We start from the raw sequence: 27,219 nt of genomic DNA, 5'->3' as shown, positions 1-27,219 counted from the left end.
TTTGAGTAAATAAAATAAATAAATAAAAAATCCAAAGAAAAATAACTCTTGTCTTTTTCTAAACATCGCATCCTTAACTGCGAATTTCTGGGCGCGAGCTTCGGACACTTTCGCGCAAGAGGTGGCTTTGCGCCACGTTCGGTCTGACGAGACGAACCTCATGATTTGGCCACTTGCTAAACTCGCACCATTAGCATTAATGATTATCGAAGAAACCTCATCTAAAAGGCTAATTTTACTTATCCTTAAAAGATACCTCTTTCTGACGAAATTTCTTTGTTAGAACGAAAGCATCTTGAAAAGATATGATACCAGTGATGCTCAAATCAGAAATTACAAGTAAAATTGTTTGGTCAGTAAGACGCTTGATCAGTCACTCTGGAATGGATCCCAAGGGAAATTTTGAAATTTGTGATTTACAGATCATTGGGGTCCAGTAACATTAACTAACTACTTCGCTCAAAAAAGCTGGAGGAATTGCAAGTACAGTGCGTGGAATAAAATTATGAAAGGAGGGTTGGGAGGGATAACTTAACTTATAGATTCTGTTGAGAGACGATAAGCGTCAACGGTGACGAGAAAAACGTTGCCATGTTCCCACCAAAAAAGTAGCTCCATTTTCTGCCTTTAAAAGCACACACAACCCACAATTCCTCTATCCGCTCCGACGAAGGGCTAACGCTCGAAACGTCAGCTTTTATAATCGTAACGGTGGCCAATTTACCATTTCAACTTTGTTGATATATTCAAATTATTTCGTTACCCCACCAACGCAGCCCCAAACAGTTTCTTTAGAATAAAGGCTGATAGTTTCGAAAGAAACTGTTTGGGGCTGCGTCGGTGGGAGTAACGAAATAATTTGGATATATCAAAAGAGTTGAAGTGGTAAATTGGCCACCGTAACGATTACAACGCTTTTCATTCCACTAATTTATTCTTGTTTTTCTCGTTGCCATGTTCCCACCAATAACGTAGCTCCATTCTCTGCCTTTAAAAGCACACACAACCCACAATTCCTCTATTCGCTCCGACGAAGGGCTAACGCTCGAAACGTCAGCTTTTGTAATCGTTACGGTGGCCAATTTACCACTTCAACTTTGTTGATATATCCAAGTTTCTTTAGAAACTATCAGCCTTTATTCATTCGACTTTAAAGCTGTTCGAACGTAAATGGAAAGGTCCAACAAATCTACGCGTGCCTCGGTACCCAACGTCCGAATCCCGTTTGTTTATCAACGGAAGCTTCGATTTCACGCTGGTAAAGAATTCTTGTAAGGTCCATAAGACGTCCCATGCATTAAACTTCCCACAGTACTGTATATAAAGTTCATATATGGCTAACCAATGTCCTAATAAACCTTGTTCTACCTCATTCACCCGCGTCTACCCTTACTCACCCCTGTTCTACCTTGCTAACTCCCATCATTCCCAATTTAGCTTCGTTTTACCTTGTTGACTCCCATCTACCCTAAGTTAACATGTTCTTCAACGTCAACCCCGATCTACCCTAAGTTAGCGATGTTCTTCCACATAAAACCTCATCAACTTTAAGTTTGCCTCGTTCTTCCACGTTAACCCCCATATACTCTAAGTTCGCATGAGTTAGCCATATTCTTCCACATTGACTCTAATCTAACCAAAGTTAGCGATGTTCTTCCACTTCAAACCTCATCTATTTTAAGTTAGCCATGTTCTTCCACTTTAACCCTCATCTACCCTAGCTGTGCATTGTGCTGGAAAACGCGTCAGTGGCCCGACAACCAATTGCTCACCAAGCAGCTGTATGTAAAAAACGTTACCAAAAAGAGAAAAAGGATAAGAGACAAATGTAGAGAGCCAAGGGAAAATGAACTGTTAATATTCTCTTGAGCATGCTAATGCAAAGAAGTTCTTTGGCTTTTTAGTGAGTGTATGTTTTTACAAAATACAGTCCGCTTATTTTTCTCTCTCGCTTAAGTGAATGTTGATCCTGTGAAGCAAATATCTCAAGATCGTCCTTCCCTTTAAAAAGAAACTCAAAATATTTTGATGTAGCCTCTTAAGCAAGGGGTATGTTGAGTCAATCTATTACCAGCCTCTCATCGAAAATTTAGTAGATCCGTTTAGTAGATCTGTTTAGTAGAATGCTCCTTCGGAGGCAGGAAAGAAAACATGGGTATGCTACACATGCATGACTTTTTTCGGATGGATGGGTTGAGATGGGACACTGAGTAAATAATTTTTGTCAAATTTTGTAGAAGAAAGAGCATTTACATTGAAAGATTCCAACAAAAATACCGTTCGATAGGACGTAAAAAGACGTTTGGGTTTATATAAAAAAATAATCAGACGCAGGTATTTTGTGGACTGTTGTCTCTGTTGTCTGAACAATTCATTTTAAGCACATGAGAAATAAACTGTGTTGGTGTCACGCTCCTTAACACACTCTCTCCCCTATGCCCGTGGCTTGACGTGACCAAACAACGTATACGAATCAGACTTCATTTGTATGCATGTCTATGTATGTATTGCTTATTCACCAAGACAAGGGCTCAGCTAAGGAAGAACCTCGGCTGCATGCAAATGACCTCTATCTTTGCTTCATGTAAAATAGTATGTTAACCATTTGCTACCAACCGCGATTTAGGATTCCAAAGACAGACCGAACCGAATGGAAATTGTCTTCAAATTGAGCTAAAATCTTGAATAAGGGAGTGCCGGTCGCTCTGATTTTGAAAACGACTCAGTGACCTTATCGTACAGGCGTGCCGTCACCTACATCAAATACAGTGGAATCCCGCTAATTCTAACTCTTGAGGGTAATGGAGATAATGTTCGAGGTCGCGAAGGCTCGCGTAATCTGTTGGTCTGTCTCGATTGTACCCGGCAACTTTCGAGCAAATTTTGGCGTTTGGAGCAGCTTTTTGCAGTTCTAGCTACCTCGAGAAATCTTTGCTTTTCTTAGCAATGTTTCAGGAAATTTAGGTATCTATGTTAACGGTTTCGCATAGCAGCTACGCATTTCTCACAATCCGCGCCGTGATACAAAGATCGAGCTGTGAAAGATGGAGATTCGTTTTTCTCAATTTTTTGTTCATTTACGGCCATAACCTAAAGGCGGATCTAGGAGAAGGGCACGGGGGACCCGGTCCACCCCCCTCCCCCTTTGTCGTGGGTAAAAAAATAAACTCAGAGGGAAGAAAAGTCGGTAGGTGAAACACACACAAACAAAAACGGGCCCCTCCCTTAGCTCAAGCTCTGGATCCGCCACTAATATCAAGAGTAAATAATCGGGGACGTTATTTTCTGTTGTTAGTTAAGATTCCTGATGAAGTTTGCTACATCTAGAGACCCTGCTGTGGCAAGCAATCAGAAAATTTCGTTTTCACGTTCGACAAGCCAATTTTTTTGGATTTGGAACCCGAAATCAGCTACTCTGAGCAAATTTCTGCTCACAGGAAAACGTTGGACTTAGGCCACCATTGACAGAAAATACAGAAAACTACTTTTATTTCAGTGAGGTTTTGATTCAATTCGATAGTTTAATTGACTTTAACCAAGGAACCTACTTTTTCAAGTAATAATCGGAAAACAGCAGGTTTGATAAACGTCTCCAAGAACATGATCCGATACAGCTTCAAATGTTCTTAACATTTTCTGGAGACCTAAGGACCGTGCCTACCAATAGGCACTGGATTTTTTCCAGCCAATGACTTTACAAGAAAAATAGATCTTATGAAGGGCTACCTAAATTTGGGGGTCGCCACGCCACATTCCGAGATAATAAAATATGAAATCTGAAAAAAGGGCTGACGTCACCTTTTTTTTTAAGAAGTAAGGAAATAAAAAACTATCCCATCAATTCCATTTGAATTCGATTTTTTGAAAAGAAAATCAATAGTACATGCAAGAATCTTCAACATAAAAAGCAAATACGATCCTCCAAACAGTGATTATCATCAAAATGATTGCATAACCTTGATTACTCTCCCTTACAAAATAAAAAATACTGGTAATACAGTTTTTTTACAAGTTTGATTTTCCGTCCTTTTCCGACTGCGTTATACCTTTTTGAGTTCAAAATGAATAGAAAATATGCTATCGAACACTCTATGTGGAAAATACAAGATATCAAAGCCTTACAAGCGACGGAAATAGCTTCCGTGTGAACGATACTCCATTTCCCCGAAGGGAAACGCGTTATGGCCCTTAAGTGATAACCGAACTTTCAGACTTTTAGTGGGGCCTGGCGACAATTTAACGATTCCACGGCCCGTTAAATGTTATGTTTAAACTATGATACGTCCGTAAAGTGTTATTTAATCGAAGATTTTGGGTCCAAACGGACAACTTCTAGAATTTTCTGCGTAACGCTACGCAATTTTCTGGCCGTGAAGTCAGGTAAACAACGACTTAGGCGTGTGTTTCGTACACGTAAGAAGTTCGTACCTTTTTCGCTTCTAACAGTCTATCAAGTAATGATTTAAATAAAGCTTTCGCCTTGAAATATTTCTTCGTCATTTTCGTCTTGCCACTTAATCACAGCTTCCAGGTGACAAGTGATCCGCAGGCGTGTTTGTACAAGTGCGCAAAGACTCAGTACCTTTAAATTCTATCTTGATTTCTGAGTAAAACTTGACATGCATCTATGGTTTTTTCTTTGAAAATAAGTTATTTAAATGGTCATCTTTCATCGGAGCTTGTGTTAAGGAAAAGTTGATTTGAGAAAAATTTACTTTTCCCATTTCCTCACAGGCACGTGAAATACTAAGGAATCGTTGGGTAAAATTTTAATTTTATTCTCGGTTCGAACCAAAGGCGGCGCGATTTAACCAAACTGATCCATGAATTATACGGGTAAAAAGTCCCTTTCCCCGCGGCTGGCCACTCGCATGATCACCACTGCGGGAAACGACTTTTTCAAACCACGCGCGAGCACACACCACCATGGCGTAATGCGCAGCCCGTGTGTGCGTTGGCAATACCAGGCACCGTCCTTTTCGTCTGGAGTGGTCAGAAGTTATCCAAATTTAAGTACGAACAGTCTTCAAACATCGTCTCGACCTTTGACATGATCTGAAGGGTTTCTTAAGGGAGTGCAAGGTTATGATTGAGATCAGTCCCTCCTGAGAGGCTTTGAAATCCTCTAAATATTATTTCAGATAAACTTACCTAACTTTTCATTAAATTTCTGAAACTGATCTTTGACATCTATGTTTACTTGATGGAGTCGATCTTTCAGATGGTCAACTGAACCTTTAACATCCCTGTCTTTCTTGTACCACAATTCAAGTTCTTCAACGCAACTTTGTGCCTCTGGAGTCAGAGGGTCAGTTAGACTTTTTCCATTCATCTATCTTCGAGGGGCCGAGGTTTCCAGTGATTCTCAGGAGAGCCTCACTAACTTCCTTTCATAGATAACAAAACTCGGAGTCTAAGATTTCAATTTTCTGGTTGTGGCCGTATATGGATTTACAGTAGAATTTTATCCGCGCAAGATCTGCCTCAAGATTAAGGTCTACGCTAACTGGCAAACTGTCCCATCCGGTGACAGGAGTTGTAAGATTGCATATCGTTCTTAACAATCTAAAAGTCAAAGTAATGTCAAAATCGGTTGACTTTCCAAAGGTACCAGGGGACGATAGAGGCAGCTCCACTCTGCCCTGGAAAGCTTTGCTTTGTTCAGCTGTGACCGTATCGCAGGGTCGCCGAGCTTTAATGGAAGGTCTTTGGGCAAATGAATGGCATCAAACATTTCCCGTCGGAGCCTGACTCCTCCACACATCAAAAGTCGGGTTAAACGCTGAAAATTTCCCTTTCCATATGTTGAGCGCAAAGACTCTCATGGCAGAAACCATTTTAATGACGTTTATCAGGTAACCTCTCCTGCAAGATAAGGTCAGCGTGCGTGTGTTATTTAAATACATCGTTTTAGGCGTGTCCAGTTTTGCTATGTTTTCTTGGTCAAGGGCATTGCTCGAGGGCTTTTCTTTCACCAGAAATTACTTGTAGACTCTTTCTACTTGTGAATCGACACGCACTAACCCTGAAAAGTAATTGCGTGTCATCCACACTAAATCACCTTACTCCAACAGCGATGAACAGGTAATTTTAAAACTCGTCTAAAATATGATTGGGGAAGAAAGGCGTGGTTGCCTCATGCTTTGCGCCGATGATACACTTACGTATATGAACCATGAGCGTGAGATCTTTACATTTTTCCTTCAGGGTTGATTGGAAGATCACAAGGAAGTGAAGTGAACTTGGCCAGTCGTAAAAGTCCGTAAACGTCATGAAATTCAAAAACAAATTTTCCAAACGTTTTTCGAATTACATATTATGAATCCTTTGTGGTTAAAATTGTAACTGCCATCTTTGATTATTACAGCAGCGAAGGTCTGTGGAGAGAGCGTTGTGAGCGGCGGTCAGAAGGGCGAAGAGGGTAGGAGGTGGGGTGATAAAAATAACGCCTGCCTGAAATAATTTTTTGTTGCGGGGAAACTCCGTTCGCCAACGAATAGAATTTCTGATTGGTGCAAGTAAGCTCTGTCGATCAATCAGAGGCTAATTGCTATATTACACTCTTACACGAAAAAGAAAAAAAAATTATAAATTCTGTTAAAGGAGAAATTGTTATATTCGATCCCGCTATCGCGAAAGCTTAGCCTGCGTACAGCCGCCCTCAGCACTTGAAAAACTGTTTTCTTTTAGGGTAGGGGGCGGCTGTACACAAGCAAGAGGAAGCTCCCAAGTATTTATCAGATAATGCTATTTGTCGCGCAATATGGGCGGAGCTAAAAGGCGCACTTTCAATACTGGCCCGCGGAAAAGAGCTGTAGGCGGTTTTTCGACTGGTTTCGGGAAAAGCTTCAAATTTCAGATGCTGATTCGCAATAATCAAGTCATGATAGATTAACGGGTAAACCTTCCAGCGCAGTTGCGGTTGTTCGCTCCAAAGTATCGCCGTTTGCGATCAAATAAAAGATATAGGGTGCGACAAATTTCAGCTCACATTTTCATCCGCAGAGGACGTTTTGTCGAAGGCGTTTCTTCCCTTCGCGCTGACGAAGGGTAAACGCTCAAGACGTCAGCTTTGAAACTCTTTACAGTGGCTAATTTGCATTATCAACTCAGTTGATAAAACCAAATTACCTTGTAACCCCCAACGACGCAGCATCACAGTTTCTTTAGAAATTTACCCCCAATCCGTTTCTTTCCGAATTGTTGTTTGGTCTTGTCACGCAACGTGCTCTCTTCCTCACCACCGCGCTGCGTGATGAGGCTGCGTTAGAAAAAAACTCACTGGAAAACACTGTCTCACGGTTTCACTCATTGGCTCTATGTGTGTTTGTTTGGTTCAGAAGACAGTGCCTCCGGTTTTAAGATAAACTCGTTTTGATTGGTTACCCGCTCATTTCCGGAAATGCAACGACCTAGCACTTATTATAGGGTGCCGTTTAACAGCCCTCTTCCCGCCCTACCCCACCCTTTCTCCCTCAACTCTATATCAAACCTAAATGGTCACGAGCTTTAATCATGGTTAACTAGTTGTGCCTTTATAAGACACCTGCACTGCAGTTTAATCAACTGACCAACCATATCTTTTAGTGAAGATTCTTCCTCCTAACTCTATCAGTTTACCGACGATCTTAAGATATCTTAAGATATCTATATGAGCTCAGAGTTGAATACAAGTTTAAGAAATTTTAACGCAGCCATGTTACTTTTCCAACTGGACCCTACTATATGGCTTAGCTACTGTTTCCGTAAGTTACTACACACCACGGTGAGGTCAAATTCTTGAATCTTACGATAAGAAAGGAAACACAAATATTAGCTGAATAATTAGTGATGACATTTTCACCAACCTTTCCCAAGTTTGAAATTGGTGTTTAAATCAACCACGAATGACATATTAACAAAGAATTGTGAGCTCTCTCGCCAGTGTAATGGTTCATGTCCTTCGAGAGGAATTCGTCGCTGGGAATAGTCGGGGTTCTGAAAGGTCGTCTAGGATTTTTCCCATCACTTAGAAATAAAAATGTGTTTTTGGTACCGCTCCATCACTTACAACGCAGAGGCAGTCAGCTTAAGGCCTGATACAAATGCGTAACTGGAGCTTTTATTTCAAGGGCTAGGTTTGCTGACTCCAAAAAAATTGCGCCAAGCATTTGCATAAAGCACTTTTAATCGATAATCTCGTCTATGCCCCATGATTGCTCTTTTAGCGAAAATCGAAGAGATCAGCAAGCTATGTTACTGTCTGCGTCGACAGCTAGGTGAAATATCCGCTTGTTTGCTTTTGAAAACTCTCCATTAGTTACATCTCGTGTTTGGACCATATTTTTCCGATACAGTTACGAGTTTACTTGTCACTGTTATTGGCAATTACACTGCTATCGGCAATAACAGCGCTGTAACTGCCGATCTGTACATGGAAGCCTTCGAAGAACAAACCTTAGCTACCGCCCCAGAACCACCGAGAATATGGAAGCGTTATGTAGATGATACGTTCACCGTCATGAAACAGCACAACAGGGATAATTTCCTGAGACATCTCAACCAACAACACTCGTCTATTCGCTTCACCGTGGAAACTGAGAATAACAACAAGATTGCCTTTCTCGGCTCCCTCGTAACAAGGGAAACAGACGGTAAACTACTCACAAGTGTATACAAAAAAACTCACACAACGCCGACCAGTACCTCTCATATGATTCACACCATCCACAATCAGTGAAACGCGGTATTGTCAAGTGCTTACATGATCGGGCTAAACGCATCATCACCAAGCCATCAGGAACAGCCCAGGAGAAGAAACATCTATCTACAGTTCTCGTTGCCAACGGCTAACCCCTGTCCTTCTTACAGAAGGTGACCAAAACCAGTAATCCAACACCAGAGAGGAAAAGAGCAGAATTCAAGTCTACCGCAGTGCTGCCATACATCAAAGGAGTCTCAGAAACCCTCGGCCGCCACGTACAGCAACAAAGAATACGTACCGTCTTTAAGTCCGACACCACACTAAGATCTCGGCCGGTCAGACCAAAAGATCTCACTGACCCAAACGCGCAAGATGGTGTAGTCTACAAGATACCATACACATGCGGGAAAGTTTACATCAAGGAATAAGGACGAGCCATGCAAGAAATAATGAAAGACGGCAGGGTATACTACTCGCTCACACTCAGAATTCCGCGGTTTCAGAACATGCTAACGGAACCGGACACAAGCCGCTGTGGAACGAAATAAAGCTTTTTGACCGAGGCAGCCCTTAGTACACAAGGAAAGTGAAAGAGGCAATTCACATTAGACTCAACTCAAACAGCATAAACAGGGACAACGGAGCCGATATACCGGAAGCGTGACAATAAGAAAACATCAAAAACCAACGACGCACGAAAAATTAGCGAACGCCTGAGGAAACCATTGTACATGGAAACGATAGCCGGATCGAAATGCACCAATCACAACAGACAACCATGATACCAAATGCTGTGCCGCAACCAGCCGACCCAATCGCCTGAAGAAGACTTGCAGTAAGCAGTCGAAACGTCGCGTTCTACATCTAGTGACTTTGTCGTGAGGCAACGGAAAAAAATTAACATTATCAACCAAAATTTTGCCACATTATCCCACCCGGCTAAAAAAATTCACAAGAAAGTGAATGCTACTGTTGGTCTATTTTCCACGCAATTCGCACGTACTTAGACGTTTCCTACCAATCCAATTCACTTTAAGCTACCTTGGACTTCATCCCATCACGTGCCAGTTCCTTGTAAAAACAAATTAAAACCCTGCATTTTTCCAGGTATTCCACACGCACGGGGCAAAGTCAAGATAGGCAACAACCAAATAAGGATCCCACGTTGTTATGCCTACATAAAAAACCTTTGAAATATGATACTTTTCTCATCTGACCCCGACACTGACCCCTCCAGCCGTTTCATGTATTTGCACTTGTTCCGAGAACGAGGACTGACAAAATACCTTGGTTAGATGCTAGCGGATATAAAATAGAGTTCCGCTTTGCCTTCCCCAGCAAAATTATGTGTAAGAATATTTTTGGGGCAACCAGCTGAGTTTGAATAAATTTGATCTTGTCCCTGGCGAAGGACCGGAGCAGCAGTAAACACACTCTTACCCTGCCAGCATGCCTTATTTGGTCTCGTCACGCAACGGGTGAAAAAAGCGCGCTGTGAAAGAGACTACAGGAAGCATGGCACAAATACACTTTATTTTTGCGAACAATTATTCGGACAGCAGTGGCAATACCATAAAGTACGTGTGTCTGAGTTTACTCAGATAAGCTTGGAAGGATTATTTAGCTCTCCATTTAACGATATTTTCATTGGAATTTTCTGAAAGTAAACGCTCTTTTTCTTTTACATAAATCAAAACATCAGTTCAAACCATCCATCCAAAGAAAAATAACTCTTGTCTTTTTCTAAACATCGCATCCTTAACTGCGAATTTCTGGGCGCAAACTCCGGACACTTTCGTGCGAGAGGTGGCTTTGCGCCACGTTCGGTCTGACGAGACGAACCTCATGATTTGGCCACATGCTAAACTCGCGCCATTAGCATTAATAATTATCGAAAAAACCTCATCTAAAAGGCTAATTTTTACTTATTCTTAAAAGATACCTCCTTCTGACGAAATTTCTTTGTTAGAACGAAAGCATCTTGAAAAGATATGATCACCGGTGATGCTTAAATCAGAAATTACAAGTAAAATTGTTTGGTCAGTAAGATGGTTGATCAGTCACTCTGGAATGGATCCCAAGGGAAATTTTGAAAGGATTTACAGAACATTGGGGTCCAGTAACATCAACTAACTACTTCGCTCAAAAAAGCTGGAGGAATTGCAAGTACAGCGCGTGGAATAAAATTATGAAAGGAGGGTTGGGAAGGATAACTTAAATTATAGATTCTGTTGAGAGACGATAAGTGTCAACGGTGACGAGAAAAACGTTGCCATGTTCCCACCGAAAAAGTAGCTCCATTTTCTGCCTTTAAAAGCACACAACCCACAATTCCTCTCTTCGCTCCGACGAAGGGCTAACGCTCGAAACGTCAGCTTTTATAATCGTAACGGTGGCCAATTTACCATTTCAACTTTGTTGATATATTCAAATTATTTCGTTACCCCCACCGACGCGGCCCCAAACAGTTTCTTTAGAATAAAGGCTGATAGTTTCGAAGGAAACTGTTTGGGGCTGCGTCGGTGGGAGTAACGAAATAATTTGGATATATCAACAAAGTTGAAATGGTAAATTGGCCACCGTAACGATTACAACGCTTTTCATTCCACTAATTTATTCTTGTTTTTCTCGTTGCCATGTTCCCACTACGGTGGCCCAAAAGGCTCAACGTAAACAAAAAGTATACTGCAGCAAATAAAAAATATACTGCAGCAAATAAAAAATATACTGCAGCAACCAAAAAATATACTGCAGCAAATAAAAAAATCAAAGCGCAAAGAAAAAAAGTACCGCGGCAAATAAAAAATGCAACGCAAACAAAAAATACTGCAGCAAATAAAATATGCAACGCAAACAAAGAAAAAAAGAAAACGCAAACAAAAAAATTGAAACGCAACGCCAAGGAAGACTGGGTAATAGTTCTTAGTTTCCCGCCAACACTCGTTCCATCCTTTGCTTGTTCGCCTTTCCGAAAATGGAATTTCTGGCGTTTGAGTGCTAACAAATAAGCCGGAAATTATGGGTATAGTGATAAGAGTATTAAAGCTTGTGATTGCACGTGGGCAATCATTCTAGGCCGACACCTTCTCAGCTATTGCTAAGTTTATTCGCGATGTAACAATCTCAGGTTGAGCAAATCGTCAATGCTACTATAATTAAGAACAACGAGACTCTTCTCGGCTCAATGAGGTCAATCCTCAACAGTTCCCTTTCCGACATTAAGAGGGCTAACTCTGACACTGCTGACTCGCATCTTCGTGAAATTAAGAAATTGAAGTTCGAAGAACCCCGCCGGTTCAAGAAGAAGGCCAATGAAGATCAGTACAGATTCAACTCGAAACTGACGAACGTTCTAGATGAGGCGAAATCTTCGTGTTCTACGCAAAACCTGGACAAGGTCAAAGAGTCGCTAGAGAAAGGTGAGAACTTATTAGCGGAAAGGCAGAAACATATCCTTTTAGCGGACAAATCAGATTATGGCTGGACGGTAATACAAGAATATAAAAAGAGCGATCTTGCCGACGATTCAGAAGATGAAAAGAAGATTATTAGAGCAGAAGCGAAAGCGAGAACCACGCAGATTTCACAGAGAGCCAAGTCAAGAATGACTGCTTCAAGACGGGAGTTTCCTAAGAGCCAACCAGTCGCGGCTGTTTCTAATACTGATGTCAGTTCTGCTTTGAGGCCAATTCCAACCATCGATGCCCAATTCAGAAATCAAACGAAACCGGGATCTTGTTTCGCTTGTAATAAGCCAGGCCACTGGAGAGCGCAATGCCCGCTGTTAGCTGCCAAGTCCCGTGCAGGTCAATGACTAGCTGACCTCGAGGATGGACAGGATCAAGGTCTGCCCAAACAATGGTTCAGCCCTGAAGGAAAAAGAGTTTGTTTCCGAGGCTATTTCTGATCTTCTTGGGAACAGATGTGTGGAGGCTCTCGGTTACCCTCCTGCCATAATTAATCCACTTTCAGTTTCTATTCAGTCTTCAGGCAAGAAAGGGTTAGTTTTAGATTTGAGACATGTTAATCTGTATATTTTCAAACAGAAATTTAAGGTGGCTCGTACCAGTTTCCTCGCGCGGGGAACAGGTCGCTCTTGCGTAACGCGCGCGAGAGAAACGTGCGAAAGAAGCGCGAGATCAAAAGATGAAAATTCAAAACAAAGATGGCGGCGCGTGGAATTATTTCTACTTTTGCGAGAAGTTTACCTAAGAGCTTGTATTTGATGTGTTGAGCGACCAGTATGAATGCAGGAGATAGAAACTAAGATAATGAGGACGATTTTCGGAGAAGTAAAGGTTGCTTCACTTCACATTTAAAAGAAATATTCAACCGATATGAAATCTTGCGACGGCGAAAAAAGAAGAACTCAAGTGAAGGATAATCTACCTGAAGTGGAGGAAGACTTTGAAACTTAAAAGAAAATAATATGACATAGCCAGAAGTCATGTGTAGGATTTTTAAGATGAGCTCGGAAGGCTGTCTTTGACGGCTGTTTAATGATTTTTTTAGCCGTAAACGTCTGTAAACATCAGATTGTAGTTGCTCGCGCGAGCACACGCAATTGTCAGCGGTAGCTAAAACAGATCATGAGCAAATGTCGATCTTATAGGATGCAGATTTTTAAAACGCGCGTGGAAATTGCTAAACTCACGAAAGCTATCGCTTGAAAACAAGTCTGGTGACCCCTTATTTTTATTTTTCCAATATGATAATAACGTCGAAAGGAATCATCAGAAAAAAAAAGTAGAAAATTCTACGGAAGGAAATTTGTGATGTGTGAAAATTGTCCTTTTTGTAGATTTTCTGAAATTCCGCTCCGTAGCATTTTTTACAAATCTTTGTGCATTTTCCTTTTCAAGTGCCAAGAGCAATCACTGAAAAAAATCAGGGGGTCACCGGGTTAGTTTTCGAATTATTTAAGCCACAAGCTAAAACATGCATCTGAATCAGCCTATGAAAGCGTTGCCATGGAAACTGCTAGTGATGAAATGACACTTATTTTTGGATAACCAATGATTAAAGTGCTACTGAAACGAAATTTTCGTATCTGAAATATTTGCTCTAACCTGCAGTTTTGAATATGCAGATCATCATGAGATAATTTGCTTTGGCCAAAAAGAAGCGAAAAATATCTTTTTTAACCGTTCAAATCAAAAATTTTACACAAAACCATGTCCGGGCCCTGGTACCGAGCGAAATGGATTGATGACGTCACTGGTTGTGTTCACTCCGATAGCGTGGTTTATTTCACTCACTGTTTGTTTGTATTCGTGGGCGAAGGAGATGGCAGACATTGAAGTTTTGTCAAGTGAATCTTCTTCTGAACGAAGCAAAGTTGTCTCCAATAGCGAAAAGGAAGATGGTGGCGTAAAATGGGGTTGACAAGCCTACACGACTCCCAAGCGTGTGTTTAGAGTAGCCTATTCAAAGTTTAGCCCTCACGAGTATGTCTTTGAGCGGCTGCCCTCTTTTGTAAGATACGGGCGGCGGATTTTTGTATAGTTCACTCAGTAATGGTTGTGTTTCTATTAAATGCCAGTTTTTCATGAGAATTTGCTTTATGTGTGGCACTGAGTACGTACATCAGGGATTGCGTCTTTTTCGAATCGTTCGCCTTTGTAGATGTACAGCTATTTTTTTGACTGTCTCGATCGTTAAGTTGTCTTGATTGCTTTCAGCTTGCGCCACGCGCGCTGATTCGATCGTACTACAGTTCTTAGTGTTCAGTGTTCCAGCCATTTTGGCTCGTTTTCTTTTCTTTATTTCGGTATTAAAACGACCGATTTCACGTTCATAGAAGCACATGATCGCCTTTACTGTTTCTTGCTCCGCGTTGTTAAGGATTTGCTTTATCTCATTTTTGAAATCCTCGTCTGCTCTTATTTTGGCCCTCGCCCTATATTGTAGGGATTCTGGGCATGTTCTGCTAGGCATTCGGTACAGAGGGATTTGTTCGTTATCCTCAGACTTGCCGAGTAGATCATCTTTAGTGGCGGTGTCGTACGAGGCTTCCATGTTTTCTTCATTCTCTGAATGGCATTGCTTTGGCCCGGGGCGTTTAGTAGCCCATCTGCCGTAAAATTGTCTTTCGACATTTTCTGTAGATGGTCAGGCGAGACTGCGGTTTCGATCCTAATCTTGTGGATCTCGTCAGTTGCCGATTAACTAAATAGACTGGTAGAGATTCGTTCTCGATATCAGTCGGGAATTTTGCTCCCTATCCAGGCGAACCTCTCGCAGATAGCCAAGATGCCGATGTGGCCGCCAATGAATAAGACGAGGATGGCATTTTCCCCGAAATCCTCTTTTTCGGCCTCTCAACATGCAAGCCACACTCCATGCTTTTACCTTTCTTTCACAGAAGTACACAACCAGTGACGTCACAGAGCTGTTTTGGCCGCGCCAAGATGGCCGCCAATTTTGATCTCAGCGGGTCAACTTCGAATGGTTAAAAATGTACTTTCCGCTTTGCGTTGGCCCCAAAAAAGTACACAGCGTTTGCAAATAACGTTCAAACTCTATTATGTTGCAAAAATCTCGGATATGAAAATTACGTTTCAGTAGCACTTTAAGTAATTCAACCCCGTAAAAGTGTTCAACTGGCCTTGGTCAGTCTTTCTGTCGTATTCTTTCAAAGTTACAAACCATCAAAAAGATGAAAACCGGTACGAGCCACCTTAAGTGTGAAGATCTTAAAGTGGCTCTCAAGCTTTTGTCTAAAGGATTTTATTTGTTCAAGTTTGATCTTAAATCTGGTTATCATCATGTAGAAATTTTTCCAGACCACAGAAAGTTTTTGGCGTTTGCCTGGGATTTCGGTGACGGAGTATTTAAATATTTCCAATTTGCAGTATTACTTTTTGGTTTGTCATCCGCTCCCTATTTGTTTACTAAATTGTTACGTCTGGTTATTACCTCATGGAGGTGTCAGGGCATACCTATGGTAATTTTTCTTGACGACGGTTTGGGAGGTGGCGCTGGCATAATGAAAGCTAAGATTAATAGTTTGACGGTTCATGCTAATTTGTTAAAATTAGGCTTTGTTATTAATGAAGAGAAGTCCATATGGGAGCCAGTGCAGATTATTACCTGGCTAGGTACTGTCTTGGACACTAATCAAGGTTTTATTTCTGTTACCGAACAGAGAATTTCAAAGTTGAAGGCGAATATTGATTCTGTCCTCAAGGGAGACTCTATGATTGTGAATGTGAGAAATTTAGCAACTGTTGTAGGCCAGATTATATCATTAACGCCTTGTGTGGGCGGTGTGACAAGAATCATGACTAGATCATTATATGCTGTTGTAAATACGAAAGTGTCGTGGAATTTTATTGTGGAATTGACTAAAAAGGCTTGTAACGAATTAATGTTTTGGAGTCAGAATGTCGACTCTCTTAATCGCCGTTGTCCTTGGCTGGCTTTGTCAGCCAGCTAAATTAGTTTAGTCGGATGCTTCTGATTACGCTTGAGGATCCTTCATTCATAGTGAAGGCAAAATTTTTCAACAAAATTGGTCTACTATTGAAAGCAATAACAGCTCCACATGGAGGGAGCTTAAAGCTGTAGAGTTAGCTTTGATCAGTTTTGCTCCTTGTCTTTTAGGCAAGCAGGTTGCATGGTTTACCGATGACACGAATGTTGTTAGCATCGTTCATTCTAGCAGTAAGGTTACAGAGCTTCAGGGTTTAGCGCTTCGCATTTTTCACGTTTGCGTTAGTTTTGGAATTTCACTCGAGATGAAGTGGATTCCCAGGGATTTTAATTCTTTTGCTGACCATTTAAGTAGGACTATTGATTTTGATGATTATACAATTAATGATGATGTTTTCAAAATTTTGGATGTTCGATGGGGACCACATACCATTGACAGATTCGCATGTAGTTATAATGCTAAGCTTTCCCGCTTCAATTCCAGATTTTACCAGCCAGGTACTGAGGCTGTGGATGCTTTTTTACAAGACTGGGAGTTTGAAAACAATTGGTTACTCCCTCCAGTTTCGCAAATTGCGAGAGTGGTTGATCATTTGAAGTTCTGTAATGCAGAGGGTACACTTGTTATCCCGATGTGGAAGTCTTCGTATTTTTGGGTATTACTGTGTAATGATGGAAGACACTGGAACTCGTTTGTTCATGATTGGGTTGTGCTGCCCAAATTTAAGCAACTCTTTGTGAGAGGTAAAGCTAAGAATGACATGTTTGGTGCGAGAGATTTGTCTTTTGCAGTTGTCGCACAGCGTATTAGTTTCAAGTTGCCTGAGAGGAGAAATCAAGAAGGATTTTGCACTCATGACAGTGGCTGTTGTTCTATATGTCGCAACAGCTAGCGTCTTTTGTACACAGTTAGTGGAGTCTTTTGCTACTCCACGGTCTGAATTCACGTTTGCCATTATTTGTTTGTTATTATTTGCAGGAGTTCCTCAGAATTCTATTAAATGGGAGCAGCTTTATTTTCAGATTTGTTAGTTACTTTAATACCCACAATAAAGTTATCTTGTTGCTTCTGATTTCTCCTTTGTTTTGTGATTTCTTTTTCTGTATAGAGATTTTCCAAGAGGGTCTCTGGAAAGATACTTCGTTTAAGGATCCAGATTTACAGTCCCTTAGCTCCAGGCTCCAGACGACCATTTTAGCGAGGGCTCCTGGGACGGTAAACATGTATGACAGAGCCTTTAGGAAGTGGAAGGAATTCGCCTTGCGCAAGCAGGAGCTGTCGTATTTCCCTGCTAATCATATGCACGTTGCTGTTTATTTACAACATGTTTTAGAATCCACCAGATCGAGTGCCTCTGTTGATACTGCTTTTTATAGTATCAAGTGGGCTCACGAGTCAGCGGGTCTTGTATCCCCAACGGATAACCCTTTAGTTAACAGGGTGCGGGATGCCGCCAAGAGAATTTTAGGCATTAATAGGGGTAATAGAAAAGAACCTCTTTCCATTGAAATGCTCAAGGATGTAATCGATGGTTCTGATTTGTCCAATACCCTTCAACTTAGAAATGTATGTCTTTATGTGCTTTGTTATGCAGGATTTTTTAGGTCGGAGGAAGTCACAAGAATAAGAAGAAATCATATTAAGTTTCTTGAAGACCACATGATAATTAAGGTTGAGAAGAGTAAAACTGATCAGCTTAGGCAAGGAGATGAAGTTGTTATCGCAAGTTCAGGGGGCAGCGCTTGTCCAGTTTCCTTTCTTCAACAGTATTTGAGTAGGTTGAACATTGATCCTCATTCGGATGAGTTAATTTTCAGGCAGTTGGTCAAGACCAAGTCGTCTTATAAGATGGTTAACAAAGACAAGCCAATTAGTTATTCTACCTTCAGAGATCATTTATCAAAGAGTTTGCGTAGTGTAGTAACTGACCCTTCTGTTTATGGCACCCACTCGTTTAGGTCAGGTGGGGCTTCCAAGGCTGCCAATAGTGGAGTGGGTGATCGCGTTTTTCAGAGGCATGGGCGATGGAAGAGTGTTTCAGCCAAGGACGGCTATGTAAAAGATGATATTGGATCTAGAATTTCAGTCTCTAAATCATTAGGCTTTTAGCTCCTAGGCAATTGTCTACTTCTTCAAGCCCTTTCTTTGGCTTCTATGTGTTTCTTCATTATTGTACGCTGGTGCTCGGCCAAAACATGCAAAATAAACCTAATGGTTCACTATATCAGTGTCTGTTGAGTAGTGTAGCTGAAATATGGAATTTGAGGCGTTTGAGTGCCAACGAATAAGCCGGAAATTAAATATTTCTGCGGCACGAGAGCAACAGGACAAGGGCCTGGGCCCTTGAGTATAGATGCATTATGGGTATAGTGATACGAGTATTAAAGCTTGTGATTGCACGTGGGCAATCATTCTAGGCCGACACCTTCTCAGCTATTGCTAAGTTTATTTATTTATTTTTTGTAAGTATGCATATAGCCTAGTAGGAAGGTTACGTGAGCTTGGGTCTGGTTCCTACCCAGATTTCCTGTCTCTTTTTCCCTACGGGGTTTTTTATGGCAGGCTTTTTCTGGCCGCCGTTCTAACCACGATGTTTGCTAGTGGTTGCTAAGCTCTCGGTATGTCTTTTTGTCGTGTGCTTTGGTAACGATTACCGAGAATGCAACAGTTTTCTATATGTGTTTCTTCATTATTGTACCCTGGTGCTCGGCCGAAACATGCAAAATAAACCTAATGGTTCACTATATCAGTGTCTGTTGCGTAATGTAGCTGAAATCCATGTTTTGCAGCGAACTTATGACAGTACCATGCTGCTCCTTTAAAAATTCGATAACTTTATTTTCATACCCTTGATGAAAGTAATCTTCTATAATCCTACGCAGATCGCTTTCGTCCATAACCAAAAACGAGTTCTAGTTCATGCTGTTTTGGCGGGAAACTAAGAACTATTACCCAGTCTTCCTTGGCGTTGTGCTCCAATTTTTTTTGTTTGCGTTTCCTTTTTTTTGTTTGCGTTGCATATTTTATTTGCTGCAGTATTTTTGATTGCGTTGCATTTTTTATTTGCTGCGGTACTTTTTTTCTTTGCGTTTTGATTTTTTTTATTTGTTGCAGTATATTTTTATTTGCTGCAGTATATTTTTTATTTGCTGCAGTATATTTTTTGTTTGCGTTGAACCTTCTGGGCCACCGTATCCCACCAATAACGTAGCTCCATTCTCTGCCTTCAAAAGCGCACACAGCCCACAATTCCTGCATTCGCTCCGACGAAGGGCTAACGCTCGAAACGTCAGCTTTTATAATCGTTACGGTGGCCAATTTACCACTTCAACTTTGTTGATATATCCAAGTTTCTTTAGAAACTATCAGCCTTTATTCATTCGACTTTAAAGTTGTTCGAACGTAAATGGAAAGTGCCAAGAAATCTACGCGTGCCTCGGTACCCAACGTCCGAATCTCGTTTGTTTATCAACGGAAGCTTCGATTTCACGCTGGTAAAGAATTCATGTAAGGTCCATAAGACGTCCCATGCATTAAACGTCCCACAGTACTGTATATAAAGTTCATATATGGCTAACCAATGTCCTAGCAAACCTTGTTCTACCTCATTCACCCGCGTCTACCCTTACTCACCCCTGTTCTACCTCGCTAACTCCCATCATTCCCAATTTAGCTTCGTTTTACCTTGTTGACTCCCATCTACCCTAAGTTAACATGTTCTTCAACGTCAACCCCGATCTACCCTAAGTTAGCGATGTTCTTCCACATAAAACCTCATCAACTTTAAGTTAGCCTCGTTCTTCCACGTTAACCCCCCATACACTCTAAGTTCGCATGAGTTAGCCATATTCTTCCACATTAACTCTAATCTAACCAAAGTTAGCGATGTTCTTCCACTTCAAACCTCATCTATTTTAAGTTAGCCATGTTCTTCCACTTTAACCCTCATCTACCCTAGCTGTGCTTTGTGCTGGAAAACGCGTCAGTGGCCCGACAACCAATTGCTCACCAAGCAGCAGTATGTAAAAAACGTTACCAAAAAGAGAAAAAGGATAAGAGACAAATGTAGAGAGCCAAGGGAAAATGCATGAACTGTTAATATTCTCTTGAGCATGCTAATGCAAAGAAGTTCTTTGGCTTTTTAGTGAGTGTATGTTTTTACAAAATACAGTCCGCTTATTTTTCTCTCTCGCTTAAGTGAATGTTGATCGTGTGAAGCAAATATCTCAAGATCATCCTCCTCTTTAAAAAGAAACTCAAAATATTTTGATGTAGCCTCTTAAGGAAGGGGTATGAGTTGAGTCAATCTATTACCAGCCTCTCATCGAAAATTTAGTGGATCCGTTTAGTAGATCTGTTTAGTAGAATGCTCCTTCGGAGGCAGGAAAGAAAACATGGGTATGCTACACATGCATGACTTTTTTTGGATGGATGGGTTGAGATGGGACACTGAGTAAATAATTTTTGTCAAATTTTGTAGAAGAAAGAGCATTTACATTGAAAGATTCCAACAAAAATACCGTTCGATAGGACGTAAAAAGACGTTTGGGTTTATATAAAAAAATAATCAGACGCAGGTATTTTGTGGACTGTTGTCTCTGTTGTCTGAACAATTCCTTTTAAGCACATGAGAAATAAACTGTGTTGGTGTCACGCTCCTTAACACACTCTCTCCCCTATGCCCGTGGCTTGACGTGACCAAACAACGGATACGAATAAGACTTCGTTGGTATGCATGTCTATGTATGTATTGCTTATTCACAAAGACAAGGGCTCAGCTAAGGAAGAACCTCGGCTGCATGCAAATGACCTCTATCTTTGCTTCATGTAAAATAGTATGTTAACCATTTGCTACCAACCGCGATTTAGGATTCCAAAGACAGACCGAACCGAATGGAAATTGTCTTCAAATTGAGCTAAAATCTTGAATAAGGGAGTGCCGGTCGCTCTGATTTTGAAAACGACTCAGTGACCTTATCGCACAGGCGTGCCGTCACCTACATCAAATACAGTGGAATCCCGCTAATTCTAACTCTTGAGGGTAATGGAGATAATGTTCGAGGTCGCGAAGGCTCGCGTAATCTGTTGGTCTGTCTCGATTGTGCCCGGCAACTTTCGAGCAAATTTTGGCGTTTGGAGCAGCTTTTTGCAGTTCTAGCTACCTCGAGAAATCTTTGCTTTTCTTAGCAATGTTTCAGGAAATTTAGATTTAGAGCACATATCAGGCACGAAAAAGTCAACGCTTTCAGAGAAAACTTCACGCGAATTTTTTGACCTTGAACCTTTTGAACTCACTGCCTGTCACTTGACAATGTTTCGCTTGCGGATTGCGCTCTGTCGTCCGTAACCGGGGGTGGGCAAGGGAATAGTCAAGTCTTCGCTGCAGGACCCAATTGTTTCATCTTTGAATAAGGAGATGTTTTAAGGTAAAGAATTCACTTTCGCGAGATGGCTCAGAAGTGATGGTCTACTAGAAAGTCATGGTCGTTTATCTTGCCTTTATAAGTCTTTTAAAAAAAACGACCATAAAATCCAGCACTTTGGTAGGGCTTTAGACCACAATTTTAACCGGGGGAAGGGGAGTGGCAGAAATTTGAACAAACCAACTTTCAAAAGTTCAAACGCCTGAGAGGTGGCCCGTGGGGATGTTGAAGCTTCGATTTGATGGTCGCATTAGTTTGAGTTAGCGGGGAGATTCAAGTGACCAGGTGTGAGTAAGACAGATAGATGACTTTACTCATACAAAGTAAAATCCTTCGGCACAATTTAAGAGTACGAAATATCTAGGCAACCTAACTAATCATCAATATAGTATTATAAGTGTTACTTATATGTGCACGATCCTTCGCAGTAAAGCACTATTTGAGCAATAGTGAAAATCAGACCTGATTTTCACTATTGCTCAAATAGTGCTTTACTGCGAAGGATCGTGCACATATACATTTCATAACCGCAGTTCATACATATGTTTCATATGTTTGTTGCTGTTTGATTTATCATCTACGGGTTTATGTCGAATTAATTTGATGGCCTGCTCCCAGTTGGCTTGTTAGCTCAATTGGTAGAGCGCTGCACTAGTATCGCAGAGGTCAGTGGTTCGAATCCCGTACAGGCCTGAAATTTTTTTTTTTCAGGTCTGATTTTCACTATTGCTCAAATAGTGCTTTACTGCGAAGGATCGTGCACATATACGTTTCATAACCGCAGTTCATACATATGTTTCATATGTTTGTTGTTGTTTGATTTATCATCTACGGGTTTATGTCGAATTAATTTGATGGCCTGCTCCCAGTTGGCTTGTTAGCTCAATTGGTAGAGCGCTGCACTAGTATCGCAGAGGTCAGTGGTTCGAATCCCGTACAGGCCTGAAATTTTTTTTTTCAGGTCTGATTTTCACTATTGCTCAAATAGTGCTTTACTGCGAAGGATCGTGCACATATACGTTTCATAACCGCAGTTCATACATATGTTTCATATGTTTGTTGTTGTTATAAGTGTTACTGTTATTTCATTAGAGCTGCTTTGGTGGGCTCTTCGCCCATAAAACGTGGCTTCGCAGCTCGGTTGGTTGCAGCGCCTCAACAGCCATCGGCTCGAATCCCAGCGATGTTGGAATTTTTTCAGACTTCTTTTCTACTATTTCTTCAGTTGCAGCTCACGTACAAGCGAGGGACGTACCACCAGGAGAGTATTGGCTGGAGGTCTTAAAAGGGGCAGTTATCCTCCCACGACGGAACGCTTGGTCACGGGCCTCCCAATCGCGGAATTTCGTTTTTTTAATCTTTGAAATAAATGCATGTATTTGCACTTTACGGTCTCTTAAATTTTTCCGATTGCTTTTTGGTCACTGCTAGTGATGTTTGCCTGCACTGCACGGCAGATGTACATAGTGTAACAGGCCATCAAGTATGACCTTTTAAGTGTGGTTTAAAAGAAGCGAGCAACGGACGAAAAATCAACATTGATCCAAAAAGAAACTCGCTTTATTGATATTCTCTCGAAGAGTGAAAAACAAACGCTTTACAGAGGGAATAATGTGAGTTCCTGTGCTTCTTAGAACACCATCTCATTAAAATCACATACTCGATCAGTTCCCAAGAATATAGTCACAAGAAGTCGCTAATCTATTATTTACAAGAAATTAAACTTACAGAGAGTCTTATTGCTCTTTTTCTGATCGCATTCGTTAAATGAAATGAAATGTAAAGTCTACCTTCGTTGATGGCAGTAATGGCATATTAGGGTTGATGAAACACTCAACTTATACAGCGTATACAACTGTACAACTTTTCTGCTATTTTAGCTCGAGGGTATAGACTTAACTGCAACCTTAACCAACAAATTAAAATAAAATCAGCGCCTTTTGCACACCTTTGCATGATCATGCAACTATATCGCAATTTACAATAATTCGCATAATACAAGCGAAATAGTTATTTCCCGTAATTAATTAGGACGTAACTTAGACATACTAGATAACGCCAGCGTGCTACATATTTCCACACTGTATGCTAATCTAGGTAAGCAAGAATTGCAGCAGATTTGATTTCTTTTATAAAAAAACTCCGACAAGTTCGTTCCAAATTACTATAAAAACGATTGGTTCATGAGTGGCTTTACTTTCATCCAGACACGAAACTCTTGGAAAGTTTGGAGGGCACTCAAGAATTAAAAGTTACTACTGGCTGCCCCTCGACCGACTCTTACGTAAGCATCTTTTGTGCTCTCTAAACTTCCCACTTCACTTCATAACTCGATGAATAAAGCTTGACCAAGCAATATCCAATTACAACTGACTAGCTATATGTAATCTATAAGCAAGAGGGCCACATGCTGTCCAATTTTGGAAATAATTGGATTAAAAAAATTCCTCTGACAGCCAATTTGGACTCGCCCTAAGGCCTCGTTCAATTGTCCTCAGAATTATTTTCATCCCATTATTTCCAAATTGGACGGCATGTAGTCCTACCATATACACAAATCAGGAGAATGTTTCCCCAGAAACTCTCCTTATGTCATTTCTATGTGCATTTGCTCAGTGGACTTCTGAAAAGCACGTTATGTACAAAAAAGCACCAAGTGACCATTTGTGTTCTGAATAAAATAATAATAATAATAATAATAATAATAATAATAATAATAATAATAATAATAATAATTCCTTTTTTTTATCATTTTGTATTAGTTTTTCTTTTTTTGGGGGGGTACATATGTAAATTCTAAACATGTTAGCTGGCCACTTCCTAGACGCCCAGCTTTCGTGTATGTCGGGTTCTGGCATCCAGACGTTTTAACTGCCACATTCCTTATTTAAAGACGATAATGTTTCAAAGCTGAACAGCTTGTGGGGTCGTGTGTAAATCAAATAAACTTCTAAATTAAATAAATTCAAATGATGGTTTTTGAGGAGAGGGGAAAACCGGAGTACCCAGAGAAAAACCTCTTGGAGCAAAGTAGAGAACCAACAAACTCAATCCACTTATGACGCCGGGTCCGGGAATCGAACCCGGGACACATTGGTGGAAGGCGAGCGCTCTCACCACTACGCCAAACCTGCTCCCCTACTGAAGCCTGTTCCCCGGATTGAAGCCTGTATTTTTTCTATCTGGTTTTGGTATTTTCGAAGCACCTGTTGTGTGATCTTACGATTAACTCTCTGAAATAGAACCTACCCTGAGATTTTCTTTCAAACATTACCTATTGTTTGTTTATCTTGTAGGAATGCAAATTTTCAAAATAAAGAGAGGTTTCAGTTTTCGTTTAGGAGCAGGCTGCTCCTAGACCACCATTACCCTAATACACCTACTCACATAATTCCAATAATATCTTGAAAATCATAGTTAACAGTTCTTGCTAAATTCGCCTTTCAAAAAATTGAATTATTTCTCCTACACAAAAAGTTTGTTTCTAATTGTTAATTACGGAAAGAAAGTCAGTGCCCAACTCTATGGGAGAGAATGAAAACGATCGATCAACGTGCTCGTTTGAAGAAGGTGACGATTTACCTCTTGGTGATCACCGACCATATAGAAAAGCTTCCATTTTTAAATGTGTGCGCAGTAAGCAGGAGTGAAATTATGCGCAGTATAAGGATCTGCAATGCAATATTACGGAATAACCTTAAAAGTGCACGGTATACGCAAGAGGCATAATGAACATTAAACCGATCAAACGTCATTGATTCAAAATGGTTCAGCTAGAACCAGGGAATAAAAATGACATCCCCCCCCCCAATTTCAAACCTAACTGTCGAAAAGAAATCAAACGAAATCACAAAACTTGTTTACTCATGAATTAAGTCTTTCTACGACGCAACACTGAAAGGACAACCTCCCATGTAGTAAATGTCCTTAGTTGACGGTATTAATTAAAATCAATCTAATCATGTCTGAATATGTCCAGGGGGATTTATATACAAGAGATGTCCCTCGATAGCATACATACCACTTCAATTACAGCGTTTAGGGCACAACCGAACCTGAAACATCTTTTAATTAGGTTCCTCAAGTTCATCAATAATCTCCTGTATGCTTGGTCTCGCCACAGGCTCTGATTCCAAACATCTTCGGATAAGCGTTCGACTCAATTTGTTTTTAACCATAGTAACTTGCCTAACTCGCTTTTGTGGATCTGGCATTTCTCGGATGCACATCTCGCAGAGGAGGACGCCAAAGCTATACACATCAACCTGAACAAGTTAAAGGACGAAAATGAAAGAAAATACAGCACTGCACTAACGTTTATTAAGTCTAATGACTCAAAATCTCTCGATCCATTTCTAAGCGACAATACTTAAGTATGTTGCACGTTGTATGCTGTGACGATAAATAGCCCCGACCTTTTAACGACATTTACAAAATTAATATCAATGCCCGTTACAAGTAAAAATTGCTAAACCTTTTCTTTGAGGTGACTCACATACCTACATGCATGTGAATGCGCACATATCTCTAATAAGAAAAAAAAGAAAAAAATACAGCGAACCTTGACGGTTTGATTTTTAGTATATGCTTCAGGGGCACTATATATCATAGCACCAGGAGCAACTGTCATGGTCTGCTGAATAAAGTTGGCGGTTCCATAATCTGACACTTTGCCTCGCCAATGCTCCCCTTGTCGCCAGAGTAGCACATTTGCACTGCTAATGTCGCGGTGTATAATGGGAGATGGTTGCTTTTGGTGAAGGTAGTTTAGCGCCCGAGCCACATCCAGGGAAATAAGAGAGATTTCAACCTCAAAAAGGGCTCTCTGTTCCAACAAAGTGCGTAAGCTTGTTTCCATTAGCTCCGTTACAAACAGTGGATTTCCTTCGTCATTGGTTGCTCCGATAAACTGCAGCAAACAAGGGTGGCGGCATCTTGAAGCAATGTCCATTTCTCGCTCAAATAATTTGAGGTTGTGAGGAGAGAGAATCAACTCATGGATCTGTTTCACTGCAACAGTACAACCACAATATTTGCCTTCAACAACACTTCCCCAGCCTCCTTTGCCGAGAAATTTATCTGTCAGCTGAATGCGATCCCTTGAGATGACCCACTCCGGGGACTGTTGGCGTTGATAATCACGTAACTCATCCTGAGCAGTAGACAGAGTTGTTTCCAATTCAGTCATTTCCTGGTCTTTTTGTTCCAGTTGTTGCCTTAAGGCAGTAGCTTGATTTTGTAAATTAGCAGTTTTTTCATCTTTTTCTTGTAGCTGCCCTCTGACAATCGTCATTTGCTGGGTGACATACCTCAGTTGTTCACTTCTCTCTTGTAATTGTCCACGTAGGTCTGTCAGCTGCTGCTCCATCTCATGCAATTGTTTTCGTAAATTTTCTTCACGTTGTTCTTTCTCCCTCAGCTGTTCCTGTAAGTTGTTCTCACTAAGCTCTTTCTCTCTTAGTTCTGCTTGTAGATGTGTTACCTGCTCCTCTAGTTCTCTTACCAGCCTGTGAACATTTCCTTCTTGCTCCTTTTCTTCCGTCGGCCGCTGGTCTGTTTACAATTTATTGTAAGTTTAGAAGCAAAATTAAGGAGACCGTGCCTGGGCGAGAGTGGAAAAAATATTTTTTTTATTCGCTAGTTGAATCCTCGTGAGCTCGCCTTGAAATGGCGGGAGA

The 27,219-nt window shown here is 40.9% G+C and overlaps 1 protein-coding gene and 2 pseudogenes across 5 annotated transcripts in view; 1 reads left to right on the top strand and 2 right to left on the bottom strand.

Annotated features, from left to right (window-relative positions):
* Positions 1–27,219, bottom strand: part of LOC111319287 (uncharacterized) — a 71,670-nt gene that overhangs the window by 32,842 nt on the left and 11,609 nt on the right. For 3 of the 5 annotated variants that reach the window (XM_088755490.1, XM_088755495.1, XM_088755494.1), the window contains 2 exons: positions 26,103–27,094; positions 23,084–25,806 (listed from right to left, as the gene is read on the bottom strand). The exons of 1 other annotated variant lie outside the window; for it this stretch is intronic. In XM_088755490.1, the coding sequence (XP_088611616.1) occupies positions 25,609–25,806; positions 26,103–27,094 (1,190 nt within the window). In that variant the 3' untranslated portion in view covers positions 23,084–25,608. Of the gene's footprint in view, positions 1–23,083; positions 25,807–26,102; positions 27,095–27,219 lie in introns of those variants that run through there. One more of the 5 variants, XM_088755491.1, reaches the window with a different exon arrangement.
* LOC148734596 (E3 ubiquitin-protein ligase DZIP3-like) lies at positions 5,138–6,273 on the bottom strand (annotated as a pseudogene).
* On the top strand, positions 7,652–9,257 carry LOC148734595 (uncharacterized; annotated as a pseudogene).

Source organism: Stylophora pistillata, chromosome 3 (genome assembly GCF_964205215.1).
Source record: "Stylophora pistillata chromosome 3, jaStyPist1.2, whole genome shotgun sequence".
Taxonomy (NCBI): Eukaryota; Metazoa; Cnidaria; class Anthozoa; order Scleractinia; family Pocilloporidae; genus Stylophora; species Stylophora pistillata.
This window is presented reverse-complemented; position numbering and strand designations above follow the sequence as displayed.